Source organism: Malurus melanocephalus, unplaced genomic scaffold (genome assembly GCF_030028575.1).
Source record: "Malurus melanocephalus ecotype Western Australia unplaced genomic scaffold, MMel_1.1 scaffold_58, whole genome shotgun sequence".
Taxonomy (NCBI): domain Eukaryota; kingdom Metazoa; phylum Chordata; class Aves; order Passeriformes; family Maluridae; genus Malurus; species Malurus melanocephalus.
In genome coordinates, this window is record NW_026623290.1 from 1,541,468 (window position 1) to 1,568,307 (window position 26,840).

General features: G+C 50.6%; 1 protein-coding gene across 3 annotated transcripts in view; it reads right to left on the reverse strand.

Moving 5' to 3' along the window:
* NTRK3 (neurotrophic receptor tyrosine kinase 3) overlaps window positions 1-26,840 on the reverse strand; it is a 199,549-nt gene that overhangs the window by 160,242 nt on the left and 12,467 nt on the right. For all 3 annotated transcript variants that reach the window (XM_057365814.1, XM_057365815.1, XM_057365816.1), the window contains exons 2-3: window positions 7,454-7,528; window positions 6,045-6,116 (exon numbers count right to left, since the gene is read on the reverse strand). In XM_057365814.1, the coding sequence (XP_057221797.1) occupies window positions 6,045-6,116; window positions 7,454-7,528 (147 nt within the window). The remainder of the gene's footprint in view (window positions 1-6,044; window positions 6,117-7,453; window positions 7,529-26,840) is intronic.

Consider the following 26,840-nt stretch of genomic DNA (forward strand, 5'->3'; position numbering starts at 1 on the left):
CCAGGTTTTAAGATGGAGAACTGAAGAAGGAGAAATCTTGGCACAAAGCATGAAGTGCTTGAGTTGGGAACTCTCTCTCCGGTCCCACTGGAGTACATCAGTCACAAACTCATTGCTCCCCCTTCTATCACAGCACAATAAACCCTTTCCAAGCAAAGCAGCTGCTGCCAGGAATTTGTTAGCCAGCCCTCTGAAYGCAGGTCAGATGATTTCAGCCCAGCCCGAAGGAAAGCCCCAGYCCTGCAGGGAACTGTCTCTCCTCTTGCCTGCACAATGGCTGGTAAAGGCAGGATCTACCCCTGCCACTGCAGCAAAAGGAGTAGCTGCAGTTAACTGCTCATCAGTCACCTGCGGCAGTAAAACGGGAATAAACACACCATCAAACCCCTGCTGCCGATCAGCACATCAGCAARGACCTGCACTACACCGGCATCCAGGGGACAAGGCAGATGGGGAGCAGAAYAGCAAAGTTTATGGAAGCAGAGATGTTACAGCTGTTTATTTTAGTGGCTGCGCTATGGGCATGCCCAGAATTTTATAGGTTTAGAGACATATGGGGGAAATGCCTCCCTGAGTGAATTGCAGCACAGGGATTTGATCTCAGAAGGGGCTGGATCAGGGACATTCTCAGAGTACAAATGGGAATGAAAAGATACCCAAGCTGCCTGCCTGGTTAGGGACAGCAAAGGAATATTCACCTGATAAAACTTCAAGGCTGTTTAAAACTTTCCCTCACAATTCTTATTTTGCCTGTGTTCATGGAGAAATCAGGCTCTTATTTAGGAAATGCAAAATAAACCACATWAAACTCTCAAGGAGATGGTTTAGGTAAACACATTTTACTCCACCTTCCCATGAACTAAGAGCTCACGCAGTGTCAAACACTGTGCCCAGCTGATACACACGGCCTGGTGAGGCTGCATCGACTCAGGAGCACGGAGGAGAAATCAAGAGCAATTAACACACGGCAGTTTGGGTTAGGAGGAGACTAAACTAAGCATGGCTATGAGAGCAGAGCAATGGTGAAGGGACAAAGCAGGAAGAAACCATCAGGAAGGAGGAGGAAGGGCAGTAGGACATCCAGAATCAAGCAGAGGGCTGCAGGCAGGCACAGAGCCTGGAGTGGTTATGGAATGGAGCAAAGGAGAGASAGAGTTTAACCCCGATTCATATCTAAGAATGGCTCTTTCAGAGCAAGACAATAGAGCAGGGGAAAGTGACCCTCAAAGCATGGCCAAGAGGAAACAGTGTTCTACTCGGAATAATTCAGCATCTGACACTTATTTTATTTCTTTGTTTAGTGTAAGGTCTCAATCAAGCTCTCAGACACATGGAGCAAAGAAAGGAAAACTTGCCAGCCTTGCAAGAGGRTTGCCTGCAGCCCTCAGAAAGCACACAGGACTCAGTTTTTGGAGAGCTACAAGTCCTATCCTGGAGCTGCACTGAAGAGGGCAGAGGGCAACTCCCCAACCTGGTGCTCCCTCAGTTTTCACAGCCTACAAAGGACATTCTGGGAAACTTCAGATTAATCACAACTCAGATTTGTCTGTGAAAACAAACCCATGCATCAGCCAGCTCAATCCTTCAACAGGCAAAGCAGRTCCCTGCAGGATTTCTACCAACACCTTCCAGTTAATCCCCAGACCTCATCTTGGGGAGAAAGAAACCAGCATGATCACACAGACAAAAACGTCTGTGGAGATGGTCATCTGTCCAGACCACTCAAAAACAATTAAACTTGGCACTAATCACCYCAGGGTCTCCGTCTTTAAGACCTTTGGGTGAAGACTGAAAGGAAAAGCTTCATCTTCAGCCCTGTCCTCAGCCTGGCGGGCAGCACAGAGAGAGTGCTCTTTGATGAGGATATGTCTGGGCTGGCCCACAAACTAATTTAGAGCATGTATAAACCTCCAGCAGACAGTTTAAGAAGAGCCTCTGATGCAGACAGAAATGGCAATTATTAATTTTCTAAATAGAAATCTGACTACTTAAGCTTTATTTAAAAGCATGCCTGTCTCCGTAATTACACAGCCTTAATTTGTTTTCTTTACTACACAATAAATAAGGTGTGCACAATTACCCTCTGCAAACACCCGGCAGCGCCTCCTCACTRGCTGGTTGAGCACGCAGCCACCCAGGAAAACATTCCCGGGGAATCACRGCCTCTTGAGGATCTGCTCCCAGCAAAGGGTGACTCAGGCACTGCAAACATCAACCTGCTCTCCTACAGCCACAGCTCTGCTGTCCCCCAGCCAGGGAAGGCCCTGTCCTCCCCAATTCCTGGAGCTGAATTCTCCTGTGGACTTGGCCAGTGCCTAATGAGGAACATGATAATGCTGAATTCTTCCCTGCAAGATACTACAACAGATTCTCTTTGCTCTGCCTCTGCCATTTTCATGATATGCGTAGGAAGTTGATAACCTCCTGGCTTGCAACCCTCTATCAAGTTCAAATMAATTGGCCAAAAATTTCCAGTGTCATTAGGAGGAGGGAGGGAGTGAGAGCACGCAAGGCTCTTTCCTCACAAAGCTGTGAATATGTATTCAGATGGTTGATATGCCTCAAATTTAGGAACCATACCCTCCTAAAATWTTCTTGTACAGCCTTAAGCCAAAAACCGAGGTTTTCTGTCAACACAAAGCATGTCCTCTGTTCAGCTGCATCACCTGCTAACACCAACATCCAGAAATCTCAGCTACAAGGGCTCAGACTGCCACAGCCTGGACCTGTTGATCTCCACACTGTCCAGGACCATCCCTGTGATGGCCAAAGAGCTGCCAAAGATGCACAGAAATTGGACCAGGAACCCACCAATCCAACTTCTCCACTGAGATGATCTCAAGTAAAGGCACAAAATTACACTGGAAGATACTCAGATTAAATCAAACATCCACCCCTTTTTAGCACTCAGGCAGTAATTGTTTTAGAAGGACTCAACTATCTCAAGCCCAACCATCAGCAGAAGAGATAGATCCGTGTTGCAAATTCTCTATTTTGAATTGTCTCTGTAGCACTGACAGGCTTCACATCCCCAATCAGACAGGCCATGGAGCCCTGAGGGTCCTCATGCAAGGAGAAGGAAACCAAAGTTATTTCCAGATCCACACCTCTGGGTCCCAGTCACCCACTGCTCCTCCACTGATTAGTTTGGCCACAAGCCCCTTGCACTTAATACAGCAAATTTCAAACCTTAAAAGGACAGGCACGACCCTGCCAGGCTGCACTCTGGAGCCCTCTGAGGTCCAACACTTGAGAAACTGAATGCTGAAAATCCCTTTCATGGGTTCCCCACCTTTTCTCCCCTGACTCTGTGATGGGGAAGGGGAAAAAAAACCAAGCCAAGTTTTACCCAAACCCTCACAAACCTGAGCTGCTGCAATTAGAGCCGGGATAAGTGATCTGCTTGTGATTGCACAGCTGGGGCCTGAAGACAAGCGCGTGCACAGAGGAAGGGCCAGAAATAGATTTTMCTGGGAGAAGGCAGAGCTATCTGGCCCATCTGAGATGAGGAAACCTTGATGAAAGGCACTGGGAAAAAAACTCAGTTCAGCAGGAAGTTCCGATTTAACCCAGGATGGGAAGGGAGGTGTGTGGAAATGAGCCTTGGAGACCTCAGAACTTGTACATGAGCTTCAAGTGAAAAATAAAATGCTCAGACCCAGCTCATAGCACCCTCCAAAGGTCCAGCCCAGGGTTGCCACCAGCCTGTGCCAGCCCTCCCTGGCAGTGAAATCACTCTGCCGTTTATCAGACAYGTTTGTCATCTTATGGACTCAGCCCCACCAGCAACCATCCAAACAGCCATCAAAAGGAGAAGAAAAACCAGAGCAGCTGTGAAAATGTGCAGCAGAAACTCAACAAGCCCTAAGCACCACGCCATGGTCCCAGCCCTGCACACAGCCCCACCACGAGGGKATTGGGACTGTTTCCTTCACTCCCACCCTCTGTACCTGGTTCCAGCAGCCCAGGACTTACAGCACGGTGACATTTCCATTAATCCTTTTATCCCCAGCTCCTCCAGRGGCGGCAGGAAATGTCAGCGAGCTGAGCTGGCAGGGAGGCAGCGGCTGCAGAGCAGCCAAGGAGGCACCTCGATGTGCTGGCAGAGCACTGAGGGGACCCCGGGTGGCACCAGGCACCTGCCACAGCCTCGGGAGCCACCCTTGGAAAAAATCCCTGGCTGCAAGGGAGCAGGGGCATCACAGTCCGAGAGAATTTGGGAAGCARCAGGGAGTCACCAGCTCTGCAAACAGCGGGTCTCCATCCTCAGCTGGCCAGCAAACCCTACGGGGAACATCCACCTGGCAAATATCCGCACTGCCAGGTCCCAGGATCGCCATCAGAACCCACCGGCAAACACCAAACAAATAATAGACTGGCTCGCCTGCAGCTCCGAAAGGCGAGGAAAGAAAGATGTTAAGAACACGATCAATCTTACGGGGCCCAAGCAGTAAACAAACACATATTTCATCACCACGTACCAATCCTAACTCTTGACACAAGATGGATGTGGGGTTTTTTTTCCCCACTCACAAAAGTAATTCCAAAAGACAAAAACAAACACTTTGGGGAAMAGCAGCAACAATTGCCTGTGTACACGTTAATGGCACATTCAGACTCAAAGCAGGCACACACGGCCTTCTAAACTCCTACGACATCAAAACTAATTTCATCAGGAATCAAATGGTATTCATTTTATCTGCTAGATACATAAACAGCAACTGCACAATTGACAAACAACCCTCAAAAAAAAAAAAAAATCAATTGAGAATGGTTCGGAGAGAAGAGAACGCTTCCCAGGAAAAAAAACAACTACAGAAAACACAAAACAAATGCTACAAATCAAAATAACAAAGAGCAGAAATCGGGAAAATCCCAGTGGTCAGCAYTAACGAGGGTTTATTATGAAAATACGCAATTCTTTAAGCTCAAAGAGGCTCAGTGCACGTTCACAATGCCCTCAACCATTCATGCCCTTTGGTACCGCAGATCTTCTATTTAGCAAGTACTTTACTGTCACTTAGCAACTGTAAATGGTTTTCCAAAAAGGAAGCTTTTGGGGTTTTTCAGTTCACATCATCTCTGAGCAGACATCAAAAGACAAATCTATGGTGCTCTGCAGGTCGCATCTATCCTCCTTGCCCCAGGAACAAGTCTGTACCGATGGCCCGATGCACCCACACACTCAAATGGATGTGCTTTTTCACTGAAGAAGCCACTAGAACTGCTTTCCAAAAGGCAGGGATAAACAGTCTCCATCGAGCCTGTGCCCGAGGCCAGGGCCTCTCACCAACCCGTTTTCACCTTTTTTTATCAACAGCGGCGCAGAGCGGGTTTGATCTCGGACACAGTCACTTGGACAAAATATTTCAAGCGCACGGAACACTTCGCACAATGGTCTGAAACTCAGGCTTTGCTTTATCACCTTGGGAAAAGTAAATACCCATCTAGAAAAGAAACCAGTGCCCTTGGCCTCGGGGATGTGGAAATTCTCCGTGTGGCTCTACCCGGCAGCTAACGATGCCCCAGCAGCCGGACACTCGTGCAGTGTCCCAGGRTAACAGCGCTCCAGGCTCTCGGGCACAAAACATCCCTACCCCAGGCCCACTGCAGAAGCCAGTTTAAGAAGTCAGTAATTAGGAGCAGAGCTGGCAGCCCCACGCCCCAGGATTTGGGTTAGAAAAGCGGCGTTTGGTWCAAAACTAACGAGAGGGGCAGGCTCCGGCTGCGCGCTGGGGCGGGCGGGCGGCCGTCCCCAAATTCCGCAAAAAGGGAAATGTGCGGCATTTAATGATGCCAGCGCTCGTTAGAGCGGCCATCAAAGCCAAGGCACTTCTCAGGAACCCAAACCCCTCCGCTTCCCAGCAGGAGCTCTCCCCATCCTGCRCTGCAGCCCGTTCCACTTCCCTGAGCGTTCGCTTTTCCATCTCCAGCCCTCTCCCAGCTCTGCCTCTCTTCCCCCATCCTTGCTGTCCCCAGAGGCACTTTGGGGATCGCATTTCCCTAGGGGGCAGAGGGAAAAGGGGGCACTTTCAGGCACTCACATGTAGTGCAGGTGAGGGTTCTTGGCAAAGGCTCGTGGTTGGATGTTTCGTAGTCCTGAGTTCCTGATTGTCCTGCAGAGAGATGCAGAAGGGCAGCGATGGAGTCAAGGCARACAATTGCTCCGAAGCCCTGCTCGACTCCACCCACCCCATTCCCAGGAGGCACATCCGGCCCTAGGCAGTGTCTACGAGCTACAAGCAAAGARGAAATCGAGCTTTTTGCCTCCGTCTGATGCGGTAACGCAGCACAGGCCCAGCGCAGAGCCRCAAACATGTGCCAAGGTTTGCTGGGGTGGCACAAGCCATCGCCTCTCCTGTCCCTCCATCCTCACAAACAGCTCTGCACAGCAAACCTAACCGCCAGCAAAGTCATCTCCTGTCTTCACATCCACGAGAAAACCCTGCTGCTTGCAGCTCTGATAAGGAATTTCCACAGGGAATTCTGGACCTTGAAGGGAGAAGGATCTTTTTCACAGCCCAGTTTGGACCAGCTCTATACTGCAACCAGGATTTATCAATACTCTCAAGCACTTGGTGTGGCTATTAGGGATGGTTCTGTGCATCCAGGGGTTGAAATTGGTGATYACTGTAGGTCCCTTCCAGCCCAGCATGTTCTGTGATTCTGTGARTATCTGCTGTCCCTGCTGCTTTGTTCGGTKMGGTGAGAACAGCAGCCAGCCTRCTTACAAGGGGYCTGTGTGTGTGTTAAGAGTGCAGCTTGCTGGAATTTGGTTACTGAGTGCTCAGCCCCACATGGGAGCTGTACTCAGTGTGGAGCTCCCAGTGAAATACATCATTAGAGTCTCTGATTAGCCCCGAGCAACACTCTGCATCTCACACACGCAGCATCACAGACCCAGAGGATGCAGGAGGGGGAAATGAGACATTGGGTGGCATCCTTGCCTGGCCAGGTTTCCCAAGCATCTGGAAAGTCTCTTCAACCTCATGGACCTCAGTTTCCCCTCCATGACCTCTCCCCATGCTCGGAGAGTGTGCAGGGAGATGCAATTCCCTCATTGCACAGCAGCACGGTGATGGTGACTGCACTAAACGAGGACCAACAGCCCAGCTATGAGGGATTGGTGGAGACAGCTGGAATTTTACATCGTGGGGCTGAAATGAGTCAGAGCAGCACATAAGCCCAGAACCAGAACAGCAGGGGAGAGGAGAGGTCAGGGCTGATGTGTGTTGACAGAGCTGTCAGGAGCTAGCAATCCTCCTCCTCACAGACCCAGCCAAGACCAAAAAGMATTTCATCTCCATTTTGTGGAGCCTCACAGCAAAACACGGTGGATCCAGCAGCGTGAACTGGCAGCGTGGAGGCTGCAGAGGGAGGGAAAGCATGGCTCTGCTGGAAGGAAGGGTGTGCCCAGGCCCATTGCCCTCCCTGAGGCACAGGACATACTCACAGCCTCTGGAGTCCCGTGTACAGCTCCATGTCAACGGCGTTCAGTGTCTGCAAGTTCTTCCAGTTCTCTATGTGTCTGTGGAGAAGAAGGAAAGGYTCAGCTGTGGCACAACCAGATGGCTGCTGAGCCCATGCCAGGGACAGCACACAGAGGGAGGATGTCACACCCCACCACCCAGCCCCATTCTGTTTGCCCAGCATTTTGGGAAAGTCGAATAACATGGGTTTACCCACAGCTCTGAGCACGGAATGTGCAACCCAGCCACCGAATATCCTCGCCCAATTCACTGCCCCTCACTGCACATATCAGAACAAAGGCAAGATTGAAACGGGTCGTGCCAAAAGGGTGAAAGCAAATAAATCCTCTCAACAAAATACTGGGGGTCTAAATGAAAAAAAGTSATATATTTATCCAGTCTCTAACCAGGGTGGATAAACAGGGCCCTAGTCTTTGCCGGCTGGAAGCGCTGCTGGCAGCAGAGCACCAAGCTTAGTTTGGAAACATTGCCTTTATTACAAATKCCTCAGTCGCCTGGGGCAGTCTGGCAGGTATGTTATAGAGAACAAAAACAGAAATAGATCTGTCAGCGCAGGATCATTTCCAGTAAATATTAGAGGCGGGGGAAGGTGACAGATCAGCAGCCCCAGAGAGCAGGGTCCCCTGTTATCGGCAGCACAGGAGGGATGCTGGCAGCAGTGTGGCTGCCTGGCTGGGGCCACAGGGCTCTGCTAAGAGGCTGCAATGCTGTCTGGGGTAAAAGGAGCTCAGTCCTCATCTCCCAGGCTGTCTTTGGCCAGTTCKGCCTTTCTCACAGGTTAAACTCACACATCCTCCCACCAGAAAGCACAAACATTTTCAAGAGGGTCTGTGCTGAGAAGAAGGTGGAGGTAGTCCTCTCTAAAACATCTGGCARGTCCCTTGGGACATGTGAAAGAAGCTCAACTCTGAAATTTCTGAACACGTGCACCCAAGCTCACATCTGCCTTGATGCAATGGTTGGCTTTGGACTTGACCCTGGAAAGGGGAAGCATCTCCAAGTGATGAAGGATTGGAGGGWTGAGAAAACACTGAGAGTTATCCTGTGATCCCAGGCAAAAAGGCTGCAGGACCCCACATGGTGGGTGAGCAAGCAGAAGAGGGATCTTAGACCACTTCCAGAGCAGTCACAGGGGCCACAAGTTCCTCCTCTAGCATTTTTTATGCCTTGTGCTTGCACAAGAACAGATGAATTAGCATGACAGCCGTACATGGACCTACTTCAGCCACACCCCAAATAACAGCCAGCTCAAAAACAGTAAAACACAAAGCCTGGAGTGAATCTCATCATATTTCTCTGCTCTCACCACGCAGATCCAAGAAAAGTAGAGTCCCACAAGAGTCACCTCTGCTTTCCACATGTTCCCTAATTTGTCTGCATGCCCAGAGGGGTTGGCCTAAGGACACAGCACAAGCTCCCAACCATGCTGCATGACAGGGTAGGTCACAGTTCATCCCCAATGCCCTGCTCMTCGGCTCGGATCGCCAGTGTCCCAGACAGAATGAGAAACAGGACATTGTTACAGCCACTTTGTGTTCCCTGCCAGCACCCAAAGCCCCCATGAACATTTCCAGAACAAAACASAGACTGGAAGGAGTCAATCTGAGATCCAAGAACTCAGTGAAACCCTCTGGAGTTAAGGCAGGGCTGCCAGCTCAGGTCCCCTGCACGAGATTGCACAACTGAGCAAGGACAGAAACACAGGTTAAAAACATTTCCCATCTTCAACTCCTGCATAGCAAATTGAGAGTCCTCCAAGAGAAAGAAAGAACATGGGAAGGAGGAATGGCATGCTATGGGTTTGCCACCAGAGCATGCTGAAGCTACAGCGTGCAGGCAGTGACCTTCAGGGAGGGATGGAGCAGTCCCAAGCCAGGAGTTATGGAGCAACCACAGCTGGGAAGGAGGCGGCAGCCAGATTGGCTCTTGTTTTATTGATTGTGTTTGCTAAAAAAAGTCAAGGTTATTTTTGACCTGACACTCAAAACCATGTGGGCAGCGTTCTAGAAGTGACAGAAAAAGACCTGAGCTTGTTCCCAGRGATGTGAATTTCCTCTGACTCAGCACTGGTGTTTGGGGGTCTTTGGCCTCCCCATGGCCAAGACCTTCCCTCCTCACTGACTAACAGCAGGCTGTAAATACAATCCAYAACCTCTATTCCAGCCTCCAAACAAAGCCCAGGAGCTTCCTGAGCCAGATATGCTCTGGTTCATTATTTATCATAGACACACCACACCCATAAAGGTAGCRACAAGAAAAACAGCGGTGGAAATACACGTGCACACACATATATAGGATATTCCTCAAGCCAGCAGCTGCTTTATGTAGAGTGCCATGCAGGGAAATAACTRTTAGGTGCACAAGTCAGCTACGGTCTTTGAGTTCTTCAAGCTACACAAACACCTCCCTTCTCACAAATGGCTTTCCCCTTTTCTCTCKGATTTTTCAACTTAGCATGAGTTGAAACCCTTGATCCTAGAAGTGACAAATCAGTCTTGGTTTACAGGCACCTCAAAGACACACCAGGAAAAATATTTTCTTTGGTTGCCTATTGCTTTAGAAAGAACAGTGTAACTTTGCACTGGCTGGGTTCACCTGAACCCAGTTAAAAAACAAACCAGAAATGCATTTTATTCTGAAAGCTGGAGGAGTCAAGCTGTGATTGCAAAATTGGCAGTGGTTGCACAGGAAAGCAAACCAACCAAGCRGAGAAACTCCACCCCTGAAACTTAAGTCCCTCTCATGTCCTTCAGTACCTCAACCAGTTCCCCCTTTTTTCCTTCCAGGGCTTTGCTTGCCCTATAAATCTTATATCCACCCACTTGCTGCTGAGGACCGAGACCCTCCCTCCTCCTCTGGGTCCATTAACCCAGCAGGAACACGGTGCCAGCTTCACACCAAATACAGCTGAGACAGCTCCCAGCCCTGCCCTGCTCTCCTCAGGCAGGCGTTGAGGTACGAATTACAGTCAGTGGACCACTGTTTATTCCTCTTTCACATCTCTAAGTACATATTCCTGTGGCATTCCTCAGTTATTACTAAGGCAAAATGCTCTTCTGCAAGACCCAATAGCTTCAAGAGCGTCACCGTACTTCACAAATCCTGAGGAGCTCTCCACATGCAGATCCACCTAGACTCATATCCAACTTCTAATCGACACCATATGAGGTRCATCGCTAACACAGATGATGTTGTCACTTATTTTTTGGGTGGAGGTGGAGGGTAGGGCATGTTTTTTTTTTTGTTTTTTTTTAATACTCACTTCCTTCTCATACTTCTTGCATGTTAGAAGGGTCCTGCTGGTCCAAGTCTCCTTGCCTGCACTGCAGAGCTGAGTTACATGGTGCCTTCTACAGACCAAGCAGATTTCACCCAGGAAATTTGGGCTTTGCCTCCCAAATCAGACTGAAACGCTGCACCTCTCATTTCTTACCCAAATATACTCGCTTGCATTTTATATCCATCTTCTCTTGTGTCAAAACTGTCTGTGCTTAAGGAGCTCTTTTTCTTTCCTGGCACTTCTCCCTCCCTCCTTTCCAAGCAKCAGCCAGGCCCACCCAGCCATCATTTACGAGCTCCATGATGCCAGCTCTTCTAAGGCGGTGCATCTGTACCTGTGAAGTGCCAGGCAAATTGTCTCAAGTGCCCTGAAGAGACACTAACTCACGTCCCAGAAGTGATGCAGRTACATTGCTCAGGCAGAGTTCTGGCAGCCAGGTTATTTTGCTTCTGATTTCCAGACTCAGCACAACTCATGCTTGCACTTGGTGTTCAATGCAAGAAGAACCATTGTGATGGACACACAGAAAGTGGCTCTCTGTTTTCTTTATCAGCCTATTTAAGACCCTTTACCTCGAGTAAGAGTGACCAAAACCACAGAGCAGTCTCCAGGAGATCTCACTTGCATAACAGCACGAGCAGCTCCCCAATTACACTGAAAAAACCTTGAGCTGCAGCCTGAGATCACCCTGGTCTTTATTACAGTTTACTCCATTATTAAGCATTGCACCAAGCATTTCCATCCACCATGGACATGATTTCCTACCTGGCAGCAAAAACCTTGTTACACCACATTTATATTCACCCACTTGGCGTTGGAGAGCGTCTCTTGGTTTTTTTTATTTCAGCTCTTCCCCCTGGCCACCCTCAACTCACTCTGTGTCCTCACAGCTCCAGCAGGGTTGAGCACACTCCTGCCTCTTGTACCAGTGTCCTCAACAAAAGCACAAGCCAACACCACCTCTAAGGAGCCTCAGCATTCCCATCCTCCAACACCTCCCACCTCCACCTCACCTGGCACACCTGAGCTGCACAGTTTCTCCAGAAAAACAAACCACTTGTGATGTAACGCAGCATGGTTTTAACCTCTCATCACAAAGTCATCTCTTTGCTGAGGAAACCAGCTGCCTCTCCAAAGGAAGGCATAGGCTCAGCCTGACAAAAGCTAACCTTAGGAGGCCAGTCCTGTGTCACATCTCAGCCTCCATGTGCCCGCAGACACGCCTTTACAACTTGTTGGAAGCGTTGTGAGCCACCGCAGTCAGAGCAGTGGTGAATCCCCAGCTCCGTGCTGTGTCCCAGTTAACAGCAAGYCTGTGAAGCGTGAAGCTCTCTGTTTGCCAGCTCAGCAGCTTGCAAGCATCACATCCTGCTCACAGATCCCAGGGCACCGTGGGAAGCCAGCAAGGCAGCCAGGTGTCTTTGTCCCTCCATGAGAGATCAGCGATCTTGCTGACCATAAGGTCACCAACTTGCAGGGTTTAGGTTTCAAAAAAGCACCAGGACCTTGCCCTGCTTGCTGGAAAGGGGTTGGTAGCCAACAAACCAGTGGGGACAGCAACTCCTTTCGTTCCCAGAAGGAATGCCTGTGTCTCACAAAAAGGTGACAGGCTGGTGTCATCTTCTTGAGACTGCACAGCTTCACGTGCTCACCTTCCAGGGCCAGAGCAGCGAGGGAGTCTGGAATCTCCACTGGGATTCAAGCACAGCCAGGCTCATTTCATCCCACACACACGAGGCAGAGGTGAACAAACAGCCTCATGCCAATTTACCAAGCGATTAACTCACTTGGTAATGTGTCTGSCCTGCCTTCACCCTCCTCACACCACAAGGATAACATTTGTCTCACCTCTCTCAGCTTTTCGAGCATTGTGGTAAACTGCTAAAAAAGGCACCTGACAAGCACCAAATATGGCACAGCACRTGCACAGGTGTTCCCCAAATCTGTGTCTATCCCAAACCAGAGGGGAGTGRCTTTTCCCAAGGATGCCATCAGCTCTGATCAGTGCCCGAGCAGATGACATTTCCCTGCTGTGCAACAGCCACTGCTCATGTTTGGATGCTGGGCAGTGAGTAAGCTGTGTGCCAGCAATGAGGCAGCACCCCCACACACACATTTATATATTTTTTATATATGTATATGGAAAGCAAGCAGAGCATTTGCCTCCTCTGTCTTGTAAGGCAACAGGAAAATTAATTCGTCACCCAGAAATATTAAACCTCTCAATCCAGACAGGCACATTAGCTTTCAATTACCTGATATGTTYAGCATTATAAACAAACCTCCTGGCACGCCAGCTCCAGACCATGCAAATGTGAATTTGATTGCAGTGGGAATAAAGGAAAGACATCTCTGAACCCTTGACCTGTAAGAGCTGTCTCCTACAATCCAAGATGCTGCAGATGCTGATGGGAAACTGAAAACTGGTGCAGGTCCCACACCCCAGGGCTAAGCACAGCCATTGTGGATACTGCCAGCTCCTTTTATCCATCCCTCACACCCTACGTGTGAGAAAGCCATAGAGAAATCAGACATCTTTCACAGAATTATAAGGCACTTATCACATAATTTAATAACTAGAGGCACAAAAGGACTTGATTCCCTCAAAATGAAATTTATAAAAGTGAATTGGTAACAGAAACTTAAAGGCAAGTGCGGTTGAATAAAGACTTACAAGGACAACATTTTCCCCATTTAAAGCACAGTGTTCCCTTCCCAAAAAGCATGGAAAGGTCACCCAGCAGTGGATCATTAAGGATAATTTGAGGTCAGCAGGAAAAGGGGGGTAGAGAAAGCAAATCCAGCTTTGTGCAAACAATTATGAGCATAACCCCACAGTGTAATTGTGATTCGTCAAGGTAACGAGCATAAAGCAGCGCTGAGACACAGCTCCCTCCTCCTGCCAAGGGCACGGCGTGGGGGCTGCACAGTGCCACRGGGCCCCATCCCACACCCAACCCAGCAACACAAACCAGACCCTTCCAGAAGGGCTGAGCAGAGCAAAACGATCCCAATCCCCAGCTGAGGAAGATGTGGGAGCAATGCAGCTCCACAGAAGCCTCTGCACAGTGGCATCTCTGCAATCTTCTGGAGAAACTCTGCTGCTAGGCACGAGAGAGTCACAGGACATGAGGAATTCAGAGAGGACTCCCCCACAGAACACTTTCTACATGAGTCCAGACAAGTTTGATGTTCACCCCAACAGCATCTGCCTGGCCCCAGGTTGGCCAGGAACATCCACAGGGTGCAGAGGAACTGCCACAACTGCTCTGCCCTAGCAAGATTTTCAAACAGAGACATCCTACCATGGAAGATGCCCCGAGAAACAGCCTCAAGCTATGCTGAACAGTTTTGGTTTCTTTTCCCAGGCTCTGCACTTATTCCATCTTGCATGGCACCCACAAGGACATGCAGGAGCTGGCCATAAAAAAAAAAAACAAAAAAAAAAACAAACAGACAGCAGTGCCATTGCAACCAGAGCCCCATCCTTTGTTTCTGTCCCAGGGACAGGAGATTGCCCCCAGGTTGCACTGTGCCTCGTGTTTGTCCATTCACCCAATTCCTTCTCCTTGAGCTCTGCATCCCCAGCAGCTCTAGATGCTGACTTATGGAGCAGAGAGCATTCCTGTCAGGGACAGTGTGTCAGTGTTACTAGAGGACAGCAGGCTGCCCTCCCCAGCRTGGACAGATGGCCACAGCACACAGGAGGCACTATGTTCCCGTTACCACACGCTGCATCCCAAGTTTTTCAGCGCCGGGAATTATTCCCGGGCACATATTTTCAGAAAAGAAGAAATAGGAACAAAGGAGGATAGCAGAGCTGAGGAAGTGCTGTGGGCACCACAATGAATACGTGCCCTAATATTCCATTGTTATTACTCAACTAATCCAGGCAGGGAGCAGCCCTGGGGTCCCAGGCAAGGACTGAGGTGTCCAAAATCATTTCAGTGCTGAAAAAAAAAACCCCTCATTTATCAGAGACAAGCAGCAGTGCAGAAGCCTCAGGAKGAAATCCCCAAGGGCTGCAGCACCTCCTGCATGGGGAGCAGGGTTGAGGGGACAGTGCCCCAAAAACCCCTCTGTGTAAGGGCTGGGCTCCTGGTCAGCACCAGCTCCCTGCYCACCACCTCGGCACTCCCCAGCTCCTGCAGGCTCTCCCCCTAACTCTTTCCGATTTATTCCCACGACTATCTGACCCCTGCACAGTCCCAAACATTCTCCAGAGTGAGAAAGCATGAAATGGGATGAGCTTTGCCCTGCAGACATGGACATAAATACACAAATAGAGACACCTTGGGTGAATCATCAGAAAAAGTGAGAGCTCACTCCCCACCTGCAGCAGCAGCCAAAGCTCACTCCCCCTGTCCTCTGAGTGGTAAAAACAATTATATTTCCCCAAAAGGGCATTTCTTTCATTATTCTCTGGCAGGAAAATCTACAAAGACATTTTCTGTGCCCAAATAGGTTCTTCCCATCACTGGACATGGACCTGGGGTACACAGAGCAGAGTCCTGTGTGTGTCTCATCATATCCCATCTCCAAAATAGCCATGCAGCTGGCTAGGATGGGAGGGCAGCCCAAGGACAGGAAAAAAAAACATTCCCCTTTGTGGAATGTGGAATTTGTGGAGTTTTACACCACAAACCCCAGGGTGAAGCAGCACCCTTTGGGATCCCACACCCATGTAAAGCAAAAGAGCTCCTGTTTTTCAGCAGCTCTGCAAGCACCTGCCACACCAAAGGAAAGAATCCTTTATCTACAGGATTTCATGTGCAGGGAGAGCCAGCAGTGCACGGCATTTTGTGGTCTTTAAAGATCAAACGGCATTTTAGAGGGGAAGCAGCACCCTGGTCAAAATCAGCTTCAGTAATCACATTCTGCTTTATTAAACCTTCCCTGCAACTTCAAACTGCAAGTCAGAGTCCCTCACACTCCCATCTCCAAAAAGGTCTGGGGCTTTTCAGAAACTAAACTATAAATATTTTTTCATATCTATCTATAATATATATAAATAAATAGAAAACACATTAAAACAGGCAAACAAAGCTGCCAATCTCTGCTCCAAACACAGCTTTTTCTCTCCTAGAGAGCACAGTGCCTGCACACATTAGCAAGACAAGGAGATGTACTAAAGATACAGGATCACTAGAGTTCAGCTCAGCAGGAATAACTCTTCAACAAGAGTAGTGTGAAAGAGAATGTGGTGGAAAGGAGCCTTCCCCAAAAAGGCACAGGGCCTTGGAGATGGGCAAGACCATATTCTGGTAGCCCAAAGTAGCTCAGCTAGGACCCAAAAGGGAGCACTGCCAGCCACATGCACTCATTGCACTTCATGCTGTGCTTGAAGACAGGAAAATGGATGGAGGAGGAAAAGGAGAAAATAAAATCTCCCACAAACTGGCTGTTACTGTGATAGATGGCACTGGGAATGAGGAGGCAGGAACAGGAGTCCAGCAAAAGCAGACKGGAGAGCCAGGAATGGGCTGTCCAAGTGCCACGGTTGGAGGGAGCCACAGTCCTTAATCCACGACCTTCTGCCACCACCCACGCAAACCTGCAAGCCCACTTCCCAAAAACCACCATGTGACTGTCATTTCAGGAGCTTTATATCCACATGAGCTTCCTCTCTAACCCTGTTTTGATGTAGCTGCACATTTTCGGGCAGGTCCTTTCCAGGGCTCCCGTGCCTGGATCCCAAAAGCAGCACAGAGAGCAGAGTTTGGAGCTCAGACCGTGGGTGCCCAAGGGTCCCTCAACCTCTGCACAGTCACAGCCACCAAACAGCCAGACCCAGAGCCCTCCCCTGCTTTAATCTCCTCTGCTCCCCACAGCTCTGTGGCCCCCATAGTGCAGCTCATTCAATTTTCAGCTTTCTCACACACTGGCCAAGAGGAGGGGAAAGACTCTTTTTGGATTTGGATGCTGTTCCTGTGAAGCTGCTATTTTCATTTTTTTTTCCTCAAACATCTCCCAAGGATTCTGAACTTTGATCCTCCAGCCTTTTGGCTCCTCAGAGGTTTATGAAGCTCGAACAAGGAGGCAGCAATGCCCAGCTGGGCTGGCCACAGCCAGGCTCCCCATCCCTCCCTCTGTCCTCAGGACAGCCATAGGCAGAGCAACTCCAACCTTCAAGGAGACTTCCTAAGACCCTCATTACCTCCACAGCATCACAGATCTGTCTGCCCAGCTTCCATCTGCTCCCCACAAAGCCAAAGAACCAGAGAACATCTCCATACAGTTTATTTTTGAGCAAACTGCTGTGAACTCCCGACGCTTTACCTGCACTTCAAATAAATCACAGCAGCTCTGCCCACCCTCTTCAGCAGCAACAGAGGGGCTTTTCCATCACCCAGAAGAAGGCCTCAGCCCCCYTTTCCCCAGGAAAAGCCATGAAAATAACCTCCTCCCTGCCCTTCACTAAGCTTTTCCTACAAGGGACACACATGCACTGACTGGGCTCTCACTGCAGAGGTGTCAGAGCAGAAGCCTCACTCAGGAGGAGGGGGATGCACTCACTAGGACAGGTGACTGAAAACTCCAAACTTCCCAGGATAAYGGGTATCTAGTGGGAAGTCAGCTGGCTCTGAAGAGGAAAAACAATCCAGCAAACCTATAAACACGACACAGGCAGGAAGAGGCAGCAGGGGAASAAAGGAAAGCAAGGAGACGACATTTTAAAAGCTCCCCTCCCTGCGCTTCACTTTATTCATCTAAATGTGAAAAAGCACCTTGCAAAAATCTTAAAGAAGACACTCTGACAGCCAGAGATGCTGCTAACCAGGCTGTTGTGTTACAGCTGATCCAGCTGCATCAACAGCAAATCCTGGGACTGTTTCTATCTCATCTCTCAGCTCAATCTGCCGTTCCTCTAGATAAAGGCATAGCTGAACTRTGCAGAAGCCTCTGCCTGCCCAGCACTTTGACTCTCAGCTTCTCAGGACAGCAAGAACAGCCCCCCTYGACCAAAACCCAGCCCTCCCCTGGCCACGGGCACCTCCTTCACCAGGGCCAAAGGTGGGGTGAGAGCCTTGAGCTCACACCATCCAAACACGCTGCTGCTGACTGGATAAGATTTGTTTTACACCAGGAGCAAGGCAGGAAGACACAACCTGAATTACTACAGCATGGCAAACACATTAATCCAGCWCTGAATTCCACCCCTGCACTAGCTGGCTCTCCCTGCACCATCTGAAGGTGTTTTTTATCACTGGGGCTCAGGGCTTTGCACAGAGGTTCAAGGCCACAGCAGTGAGAGGCAATGACATCCCCAAGACAAGCAAAAATATGATGAGCCCGATAGCTTTGTGCTCCTGAAAATGAGCCTCCTGTTGCTGAAGGATTTCCAGGAGGCTGGCATTAAACTGACAGGTATAAAAATCTCACAGGGGCATTTGGGGAATCCAAAGGTCCTGCTCAGTAGTAATTGAAAAGAGGCAGAGAGCAGGGAAGTTACGATGCACCTCCTGACATCTCTTGCCCTTTCACCACTGGCTCTGAAGATGTATTTAACTGGACACGTGTCCTTTTGGTGCCATTTGGGGTCATGGAAAAATTTTGAGGCCAGAAAGCAGATCACCAGACAAAGTCCTTACAGGGACTGTTTGCTGTTGTTTTAATATTTTTCATTTGTTTGTCCAGAGAATCACTCAAATGTATTTTTTTTGCTCCTGGGCAGCTGGAGAGCCAGGAGGGTTCCAGCCCGTCCTCAAAGCAAACTACCCGAGCCCAGATTATCAGTAAAGGAAATCTTGCTCTGCACCAAGAACATGGACTCTGTCTGCTCCCAGAGCAGGGAGCCCTTGGGGAGCGGGGCTGGCTCGCTCTGGGCCCCAGAACCCACAGAACCACAGATATCTCCAGCAGCACGGGGTCCARCCATGCTCTGATCTCTCCTACTGCAATGCCAAGGTTTGGGTTCATCCTCTGGGACAGGGCACACAGTGTCACCATGCCAGCCTTGCACCTCTCACCACGTTAACAAGGTTTTCTGCCCCAAAAGCATCATTTACAGCCCTTCCAGATGTTTTGGTGGCTCTCAGCGAGGGCAGGAGACAGAAGTGAAGGAAGCAGGGTAAGGACAGAGGGGAGGGCAGAGCCTGGAGCCAAAGCAGCACTGGGATGCTCCAAGGGCAGATGCAGCTCCCTCCCCAGGACTCTGGGCCCTGCAGGAAAGCAGGGACAGGTGCAAGGCTTTCCTGACTCCCACCTGAGCTGGCACAGCCCCCAGCACCACCAAAATAACTTTGCTGACAGTGAGCACAGTAATGCYACCAGCTTGGGAAATGACTCTGTGCATCAGCAGCTGCAGCATCCTCCACGGCTCCCCAGAGAGCAGCAGCATGTGCCAYCTCCACACAGCCAKCCCTGCCTGTTTCTGYCCTTTCCCAGCCCCAAAACCCTGGCACAGYTGCCCCATGAGGGCATCCCAGCCCTCCCAAGCTSTGCAATGMGAGCAGCAGCTCCCATTTCCACATTTCGGGTGGTGAGAGCATCAAGGGGCCATGAGGCCCCACACAAACACACCAAGCCAGAGAACCTCTGAGTGAGAGGCAATCCAAGATCTCCTGAAACGCTCCCCAAACTCACCAACACCTTCTGCCCATAATGGTTTTAAGCTGGGTTAGTTTTGGCTTTTCACATCTTTCCCCTAACTCCCCTTTGAAAAAATCYTGTAGTTGCTATGGAAATGGTCTCATCAGTATGGGTGGAGCATAGCAGCACCGGCCAAAACCCCCTGTGGCTCCCAGTTGACACCAGTGCTAGGGTCTGGCAGCTCTGGAGGTTACCTGAGCTGCACAGGGAGCACACTGAGCTTAGAGCAATGCTTGGCACTGAGGGATGAGCCAGACCCAGCCTGGAGTCAAAGGCAGGGACCTGCAATTCACCCAGGGATAAACAAGTTAAAATAATAATTGAGACACTCTCACGCTGGCTAAGGGATGAGAGGGTCACAAACAGTAAAAAGCTGCAATTTGCCTCAGCAACACCCTCACCTGGAGCAGGAGGTGGCACAGACAGAGAAGGGGAGCAGGGGCAGAGCTGAGCTGTGCCACCGGAGGATTCTCCTGCCCGCTCTGCTCCCACTCTGACACGAAGCTCAGCAGCAAGCAGGGTGTGAACAGCAACCACCAAGGGCTGTGAAGAGGGCTGGAGGGTAGAACAGAAACCTTGCCCGTGTGGCAAAGAGAGCAGCACGTTGGGCAAGCGCTCCGTGCTCCAGCAGACCCACCTCACACCCCAGAGCCCCGGCTGCAGAACATTTGGGTTTCACACCTCGAGTCTATTCCTGCTGAAAACACTGCAGAGTCCTCGCAGACGATGGATTATCCCTCACCACCAGAGCTTGGAGCACAGTCCCCAGGCACCAGGGAGCAGCTGAGTGTGAAATGCATCTCCTCCATGGGAGGGGACAGCRGGCCAGCAGCACTCCGTGCCACTGTACATCAACACTGCCATCACCCCCAGATTTAGGGACCCCCATCTCCATAACCCCACCCAGCTGGGACACAGGGAGGATGGGATGCCTCARTGTGGACACCTCCTGCCTCTGGCCATGCTGAGGAGCTGCAATCAACCTGCTGGCATCTGTCACCTTGTCACCAGCTGCAGCCCGTGACGAATGACAGCAGGAATCTCTCCAAGCTGGAAAATGCAAACACTGAGGCTGTTCCCAGCCATTGCCCACCAGAGATCACATCACTAATGGCAGCTTAACTCTGGTGCCACAGCCAGGAGGTTCCAAACTGTGTGGTGGGCAGTTCYATTGTTAGACCCCCATCAGCACTCRTGRTGSACCAGAACATGTGAAACTCCTTCCATATCATCACTGCAAGCTTGGCCACGAGCAGGTTACAGATGTTTTCCCAAATATTCRTCCCCCAGAGCAGGGATTTTGGAAGCATCTCATCAGATCCCAAATACACTCCCAAAATTATGCACCAGAGAGAGAAGGATGGGCTTGAGCTGTTAATGAGCCATCCATGCCTGCTCAGAGATGCTGCAAATAACAGCAGCCTGAACTCCAGCAATTGTTGTTTCTCACCSAAATTTAACAAGTTCAAGACATAAAGCAGAAAGGAGCAGCCGAAATGCCTCCCACCCCTGTCCCATGCCCAGGGAACACACAATCTCCCTTGCTCCCTGCTGGCAGACATCTCACTGCACCAACCAAAAACATTTTTTGGGGAGATATTATTGAAAGAACATGCATGCAAAGCTGCCTGTGAGCAAAAGGACTCTACAAAATCAACAGAAACTTGAATCAGCCCCATTTGGGGCTGGGAGAGCAAACCCCAGCTGAAGCCAGGGGATCAGACAGCCACCTGTGACTCAGTGCCACTGTCACCTCCAGCTCACAACACTGTCCCAGCACACATCACCATCCCTTCTGCAACCTCCCCAGTGAAGTCCCAGTTCCCACCGTCCCTTTATCTCCTGTGACCCAGAGGAACCTCAGCAAAGAGCAGGGACCATCCCATATCATGGAAAACTGAAGCAGACAAAGTTAAAAACTGRTATTTCATCACACAGCAGAACTTCCAGGATGTCTTAAGATGCAGCTCCTCCAACATCCACCTTTACTCAGCCTTTAGCCCAGCTTGGAGGCCCCTATCAAATCCCAGCTGCAGGGATGCTTTGGTGAGACCCAGTCAGCCCTGTGGATGCTGCTGTCAGGAAGATYCTGCTGTCAGGAAGCAGAGCAGCATTTTGGGGATAACTCCTGGCAGAGGGCACCCAGCTGACTGCCTGGTGCCCCCCAGCTGCACCCACAGCACCCCAAGATGCCCAGCAGAGAGCTGTGCCCATCACCTGCACAACAGCACGGTTCCTCAACTGAAAACTCCCCACAGCCAGCACAGTGAATAAGATTACAACAAATATAAACTAATGATACAGCTGTCAAGACAGATTAGACTGCACAGTGTAAAAAATTGCAGGGCTGTTTAGTCACAACAATATAAGATTAATTTATCAATACAGCTTATGTGGCACTGGAGAGATAGCAAATTGAATAAGTGAATCTTTTCTACACCTTGCTCAAGGAGGGAGCCTCAGACCCGATGGGTGCACGGGGCTGGATAGCAGTGAGGATCCACGGGCTGCTGTCAGCTGGCAGGGCTGTTTGACAGCCCAGGGGGATCTGCATCTTCATGCCAGGTTGAAGGGATGGTTTGTGTGCCTCCTAAAATCACAGCACTACACCCACATGTCCTAAAGGTGCCCACCCTCCTGCAGTACCACACTGGACAGGGATGGTGYTAAACCAAGGCATCCAGAGGCTGCTGCTGCTGCAGGCAGGAGCCTCCCAGAGCCTTTCCCACGAGCTCTCCAAGCCCGGCACCGAAGCCTCTCCCATAGCCTGACCTTCCAGCTCTGTCCCTGCTYCCAGTGCGTGTCCTGGTGCCCACAGGGAACCAAAACATCACCCCCTGCTCCAACACAGCAAAAACACGCACAGCCACAGCCAAACCACGGGGCTAAGCCAGGCAGAACCAGGCCAGCTTGCAGCCCTGAGAACACCTCTCACAAGAACCCAAAAAACAAAAATCCAACCCACAGGTCCTCTGGAGGCGCTTCCCTTTTCACCCCACAACTTCCAGCCAAAGACTGCAACATCTGCACGGGGCCTATATCTTTCCACATCTCTCATTTGTTGTCATCTGTGGGTTAAAAAATGTGCAAGTAAATAAATAGGTGCAGCGGTAACGAGCCAAGGTTTCGATCTGTGAAGGTGAGAGCACAGCAGCATCTGCCAATACGAAGGAAGCACCCGTTTCTATAAATATTGAAATCCGGTAATTATCATCATTAGAACTAGTTGTGATTTAGCCCATAGCTCAATCCCAACAAGTAAGAATGGCATTTATTTGCCACAATTAGAACAGCTAAAAATACCTCCCGAACTTTGCCTGGTTCAGCCCCATCCCAGCAGGCTCAGCTCYGGGCAGGGAGGAATGCAAAGCAGGGAATCGCCTGAAGGAGCGTGTGGGGCTGACAAAACCCTTACAGGGACRCCAGGACACTGACACCAGGCCACCCCATGCTCTAGGAGCCTTTTATAACTCTGCTCCATGGTTTTCTCCCCAATTCTGATTCATCWCAGCCAATTCCTGCCCCATGCAAAGCATCATTTTCTCTAGAAAGCTGCGTTTTTCATACTGAAGGKTTTCTTTGCATTTGTACCAAAAGGCACAGATTTGATTTAAAAGGGAACACAAAAGCTCCCACTGGCAGTGGGGGGAATAGCCCTGGAGGCACCCAAATGACCCAAACCACCCATGGGTTTCCTCACCTTKTGGAAACCATGCCAAGAGCCTCGAGATGCTCAGCATCCCTTCCAGGCTCCAGCTGAGTGCTGAAGGAGCCCCAGAGCTCAGCAGGCTGGACAGAAACCTTCATAGATGAGCCTGCTGTGAGACCCCATCCTTACCAGCTTCTACTGACARCTCCTCACACAAAATCCTGTGAGCAGCATCACGCTGTCCTGWCCTTCCCCTGCAAAGCGACCAGGGGGTCTCCACCTTTCCAGAAACTTTAAACTTTAAACACAAAGGGGCTTTGCCACCCTCCCTTGGGGACACATCAGAATTCCAGCTGCCACCAGCATTTCCCCAGCCTTTTCCCTGATAATAAACAAATGCCTGTGAGGTGCAGATAAATATTGCAGGAGGYAGCACCTCAAAGCAGCTAAAATCACCTCTCAGTTTCCCATCCAAGTGCTCAATCCTGGAAAAAAAATCCCCATCTACCGACACGAATCACCCAGGGCCATCTCCTCGTGCKTGTTCCAGGACTGGAGATTTTCCCTGAGGAAACGTGCCCAGCTGCCCCRGTCAGGGATGTTCTCTGTGACAGTCATGGTGAATATTCTCCCTGCTTTGGCGATGGTRTCTGGAGAGGGCCGTGAAATGGGAGCTCAGTGTTTCTCTGCTGCGCGGGGGCRAAGGCACTGAGGTGCTGCTCCCTGCCAACAGCCCAAATATTCATCYCAGCCCCGCTGGCCTCCACCTGCTCCTCCCTGAAACGCCTCCAGCCCTGGGATTTCTCACCCTCAGCCTCCCTCTGCGGGTAATCTGACCCCTCTGATGCTTTCCTCCCCCCACCTCACTCTGTTTGCTTCTGAACTCTCTCCAGTTTGTCAATATTCCCATAATAAGGTGCCTCAAACCGAGACCACATTCCTGGATCTTTTWAATTATTATTTTGGGGCTTTTCTGTTGTTTTGCTTTGCATTTTTTTTCAGTGAGGATAGCCAGGTTGTAGCCCTCCTCCCCCAGCTCCCCCTCTCCCCAAGCACAGCCCATCACTATTAGTTTAGGGCCCTAAGCCAGTTCTCAGTCCATTTGGCAGCGTCGTATCCAAGGCAAACTGAACTAATTTCGAGGGTAAGATTTGGTGAGACACTATATCAAATGCTTTGCTAAATCCAAATATATTAGGATTTCCACGTTCTGCTCAGCCACTAATTTTGTGATTCCATCAAAAAGAAAAAGCAATCAGGTTTGTCTGGCAAGATTTATTCTTCCTAAATCCCTGCTGTTATTGCTCATGCTTTCCTTATCCTCTAGTGCTTCACTTTCTTAATACTGCAGGACTGGAAGCGTTTGCTGGAAATTTATTTTTGCTATTTATATGGATTTTGAAAATCTGCCTCTGCTCTCCTCCGCTGCCCCCTGCCTTTCCCACTGCTGTTTAGCATCCCCCGTGCTCCCACCRTACTCATCAACTCCTCCATCCTCATTCCAAAGCCAGAGCACGGCAGCATCATAAGCCCGGTGTTAATACACAGCTCAGACACAAGATAYGGAAGAAAAACCAATAAAATAACGTTTGGCAGCAGGAAAAAGGTCTRAAGGAAACACCCAGCTGGGTCGAGCCCAGGTCCATCTCAGAGCATCACCAACAGTTAATATTAATGCCTGAATCAGCCATCTCCACGTGGTTTTTTGCAAATTTTCTGGCAGCCACAGTCGGGGTGATCAGGGAGAGCTGAGCCTCAAGTGACACAGGTCAGTGCCAGTCCGTGCTGGGTCAGGGCCAGCCTTTCTGTAAACCAAACCCTGAGCCACTCAGGCAGCTGAGGAGCTGCTCCAGGCCTGGGGCTCGCAGAGAAAGGCCAGGAAAGGCTGCTCTCCCCTGCCCTAAACTGGGGCTGCTAGCCCAGTTTGCCACTCACACCTTGAGGACTGAGGTGCTGAGAAAGCCACATCACAAAGCACTCAGATCTCCTGCAGCATTTCCCTCCCCAGGGAGGCAAACAGAACCCTCTGTGTTCACACAGCAGCTTTTCAGACAGCACCATCCCAAAACAMCCCCGTGGGTGACCCCATCCCAGCTCTGACTGAGCACCCACTGCTGCATCCTCCACTGGGGTGGGAGCAGGGCAGAGCATCAGGACAGAGCTGCTCCTGCATTTCAGGGCAGAGCTCTCCTGCATTTTGGGGCACAGCTCTCCTGCATTTCAGAGCATTGCTTCCTCCTGCTCCTTAGGAGGGCAAAGACAGCTGGGTCAGAGTGCCAGAGTTCAGGTTTGTGCTCCCCAAGCCTTAGGAAGGCTCAGTAATTCGTGCACCAAATGACACCTGCCTGGGTGCCAGCTGCCTGCACACCCTTGGGACACCCCAGGGAGTCACAGCAAAGCAGCAGCAGCACCAGCACTTATCGAGGACAAGCTGTGAGCTCAGACACTGCCTTTCCACAGACACTGGCACCTCCCCTTGTACAGCCTGGCACAGCCCAGCAAGCCCAGATCACAGCACTGAGCTGATGTTTGGCTTCCACACCTCCATCAGCTCAGGTTTCTGCCAGACCCTTTGCCTCAGCTCTGGCGTGCTGTGCTGGAGTTGAGGGAAAAAACACAGCATGGTCATCCCATCAGCTCAGGACTCAGAACAAGGGCATCAGCACCCAGCAGAAGCCCAGGTGACCATTGTCCACCTCACAAGGGACATCTTCTGCCCACAGCTCCTTCAGTGCCCACTGAAGGGAGCTCACATGGGGGCACGGTGGAGCTAAGCTATGCCACGACCCCAAGCACTCAAGGGATAAAAGGAGATTTTTCTCTTTACTCCAGCTATTTTTACATCTCAGAAACATGCCCTGGGGGAGCAGCCATCCCCAGGAGCCCTGCTGAGGGCTGGGATACCAACACCCTCCAGTTTCCAGCCAGCTGGCTGCAGCCCAGCTGAAGATGAGAGCCCAGCCCTGCTCGCAGCAGGAGGATGACCTTCCCTGCAGGCAGCTGGGTAAAACGTCCTCCACCAGTTCCCACTGGTAAGGGAGTTCTGAGGGAGCTGTTGGGAGGGATTAACCCATCCTGGGACCCCTGATCACCCCATCCAYCCCCCAGCATCACCAGGGCTCAGAATTTACAGAGCGAGGGGGTCAGCAGTGGAAAACCAGCAGGGAYGGAAGATTTACAGGATCCAGGGGAGGCAGAGCAAATCAGAGGGTGATTTATGGGGTCAGCAGCAATTTACACAGCAGGTAGCACAGGAGAGGCAAGGATTTACAGGGGCAGGGGAGAAGTGCATTTTATGGGTTTTTATTGGGAAATGAGCTTCTCCTTGCCCTGACCGCAGTGACCTGGGGCGGGACTGGGGGCTGATGGATCTCCAAGGAGCCTCTCCCTTGTTCTGGAGGTCACAGACAGGCCATCAAGGGGAACCAACCCTGTCCCACCATGGCTGCAGCTGCTTTCTGCTTGGCCACAGCAGCCTCAGGGTCATTGCAGCGTGTCCTTGTCCCCTCGCTGCCCCCAGGCAGAGTTCCAAGGGCAGCCTTRGTGCTCAGTGCCTCCCTACAAACAMACCCTCAGACATCTCCTCGCAGAGCTCAAGGCCCTTCCTTCCTCCTGGCAAACCCCCCAGTCCCTCCCCACCAGGGTCTGATCCAGCCCATCTGCTGGCAGAGAAGCAGCATTTCTGCCACTGCCAGGCTGGGGACAGGAGGGTCACACTCTGCTGTCCCTACACCCCATGGTGGGGACAGTGAGCCAGCCCCAGAGCCACCAGCATCGACACAGAATCACACAGAATCACACAGAATCACACAGAATCACACAGAATCAC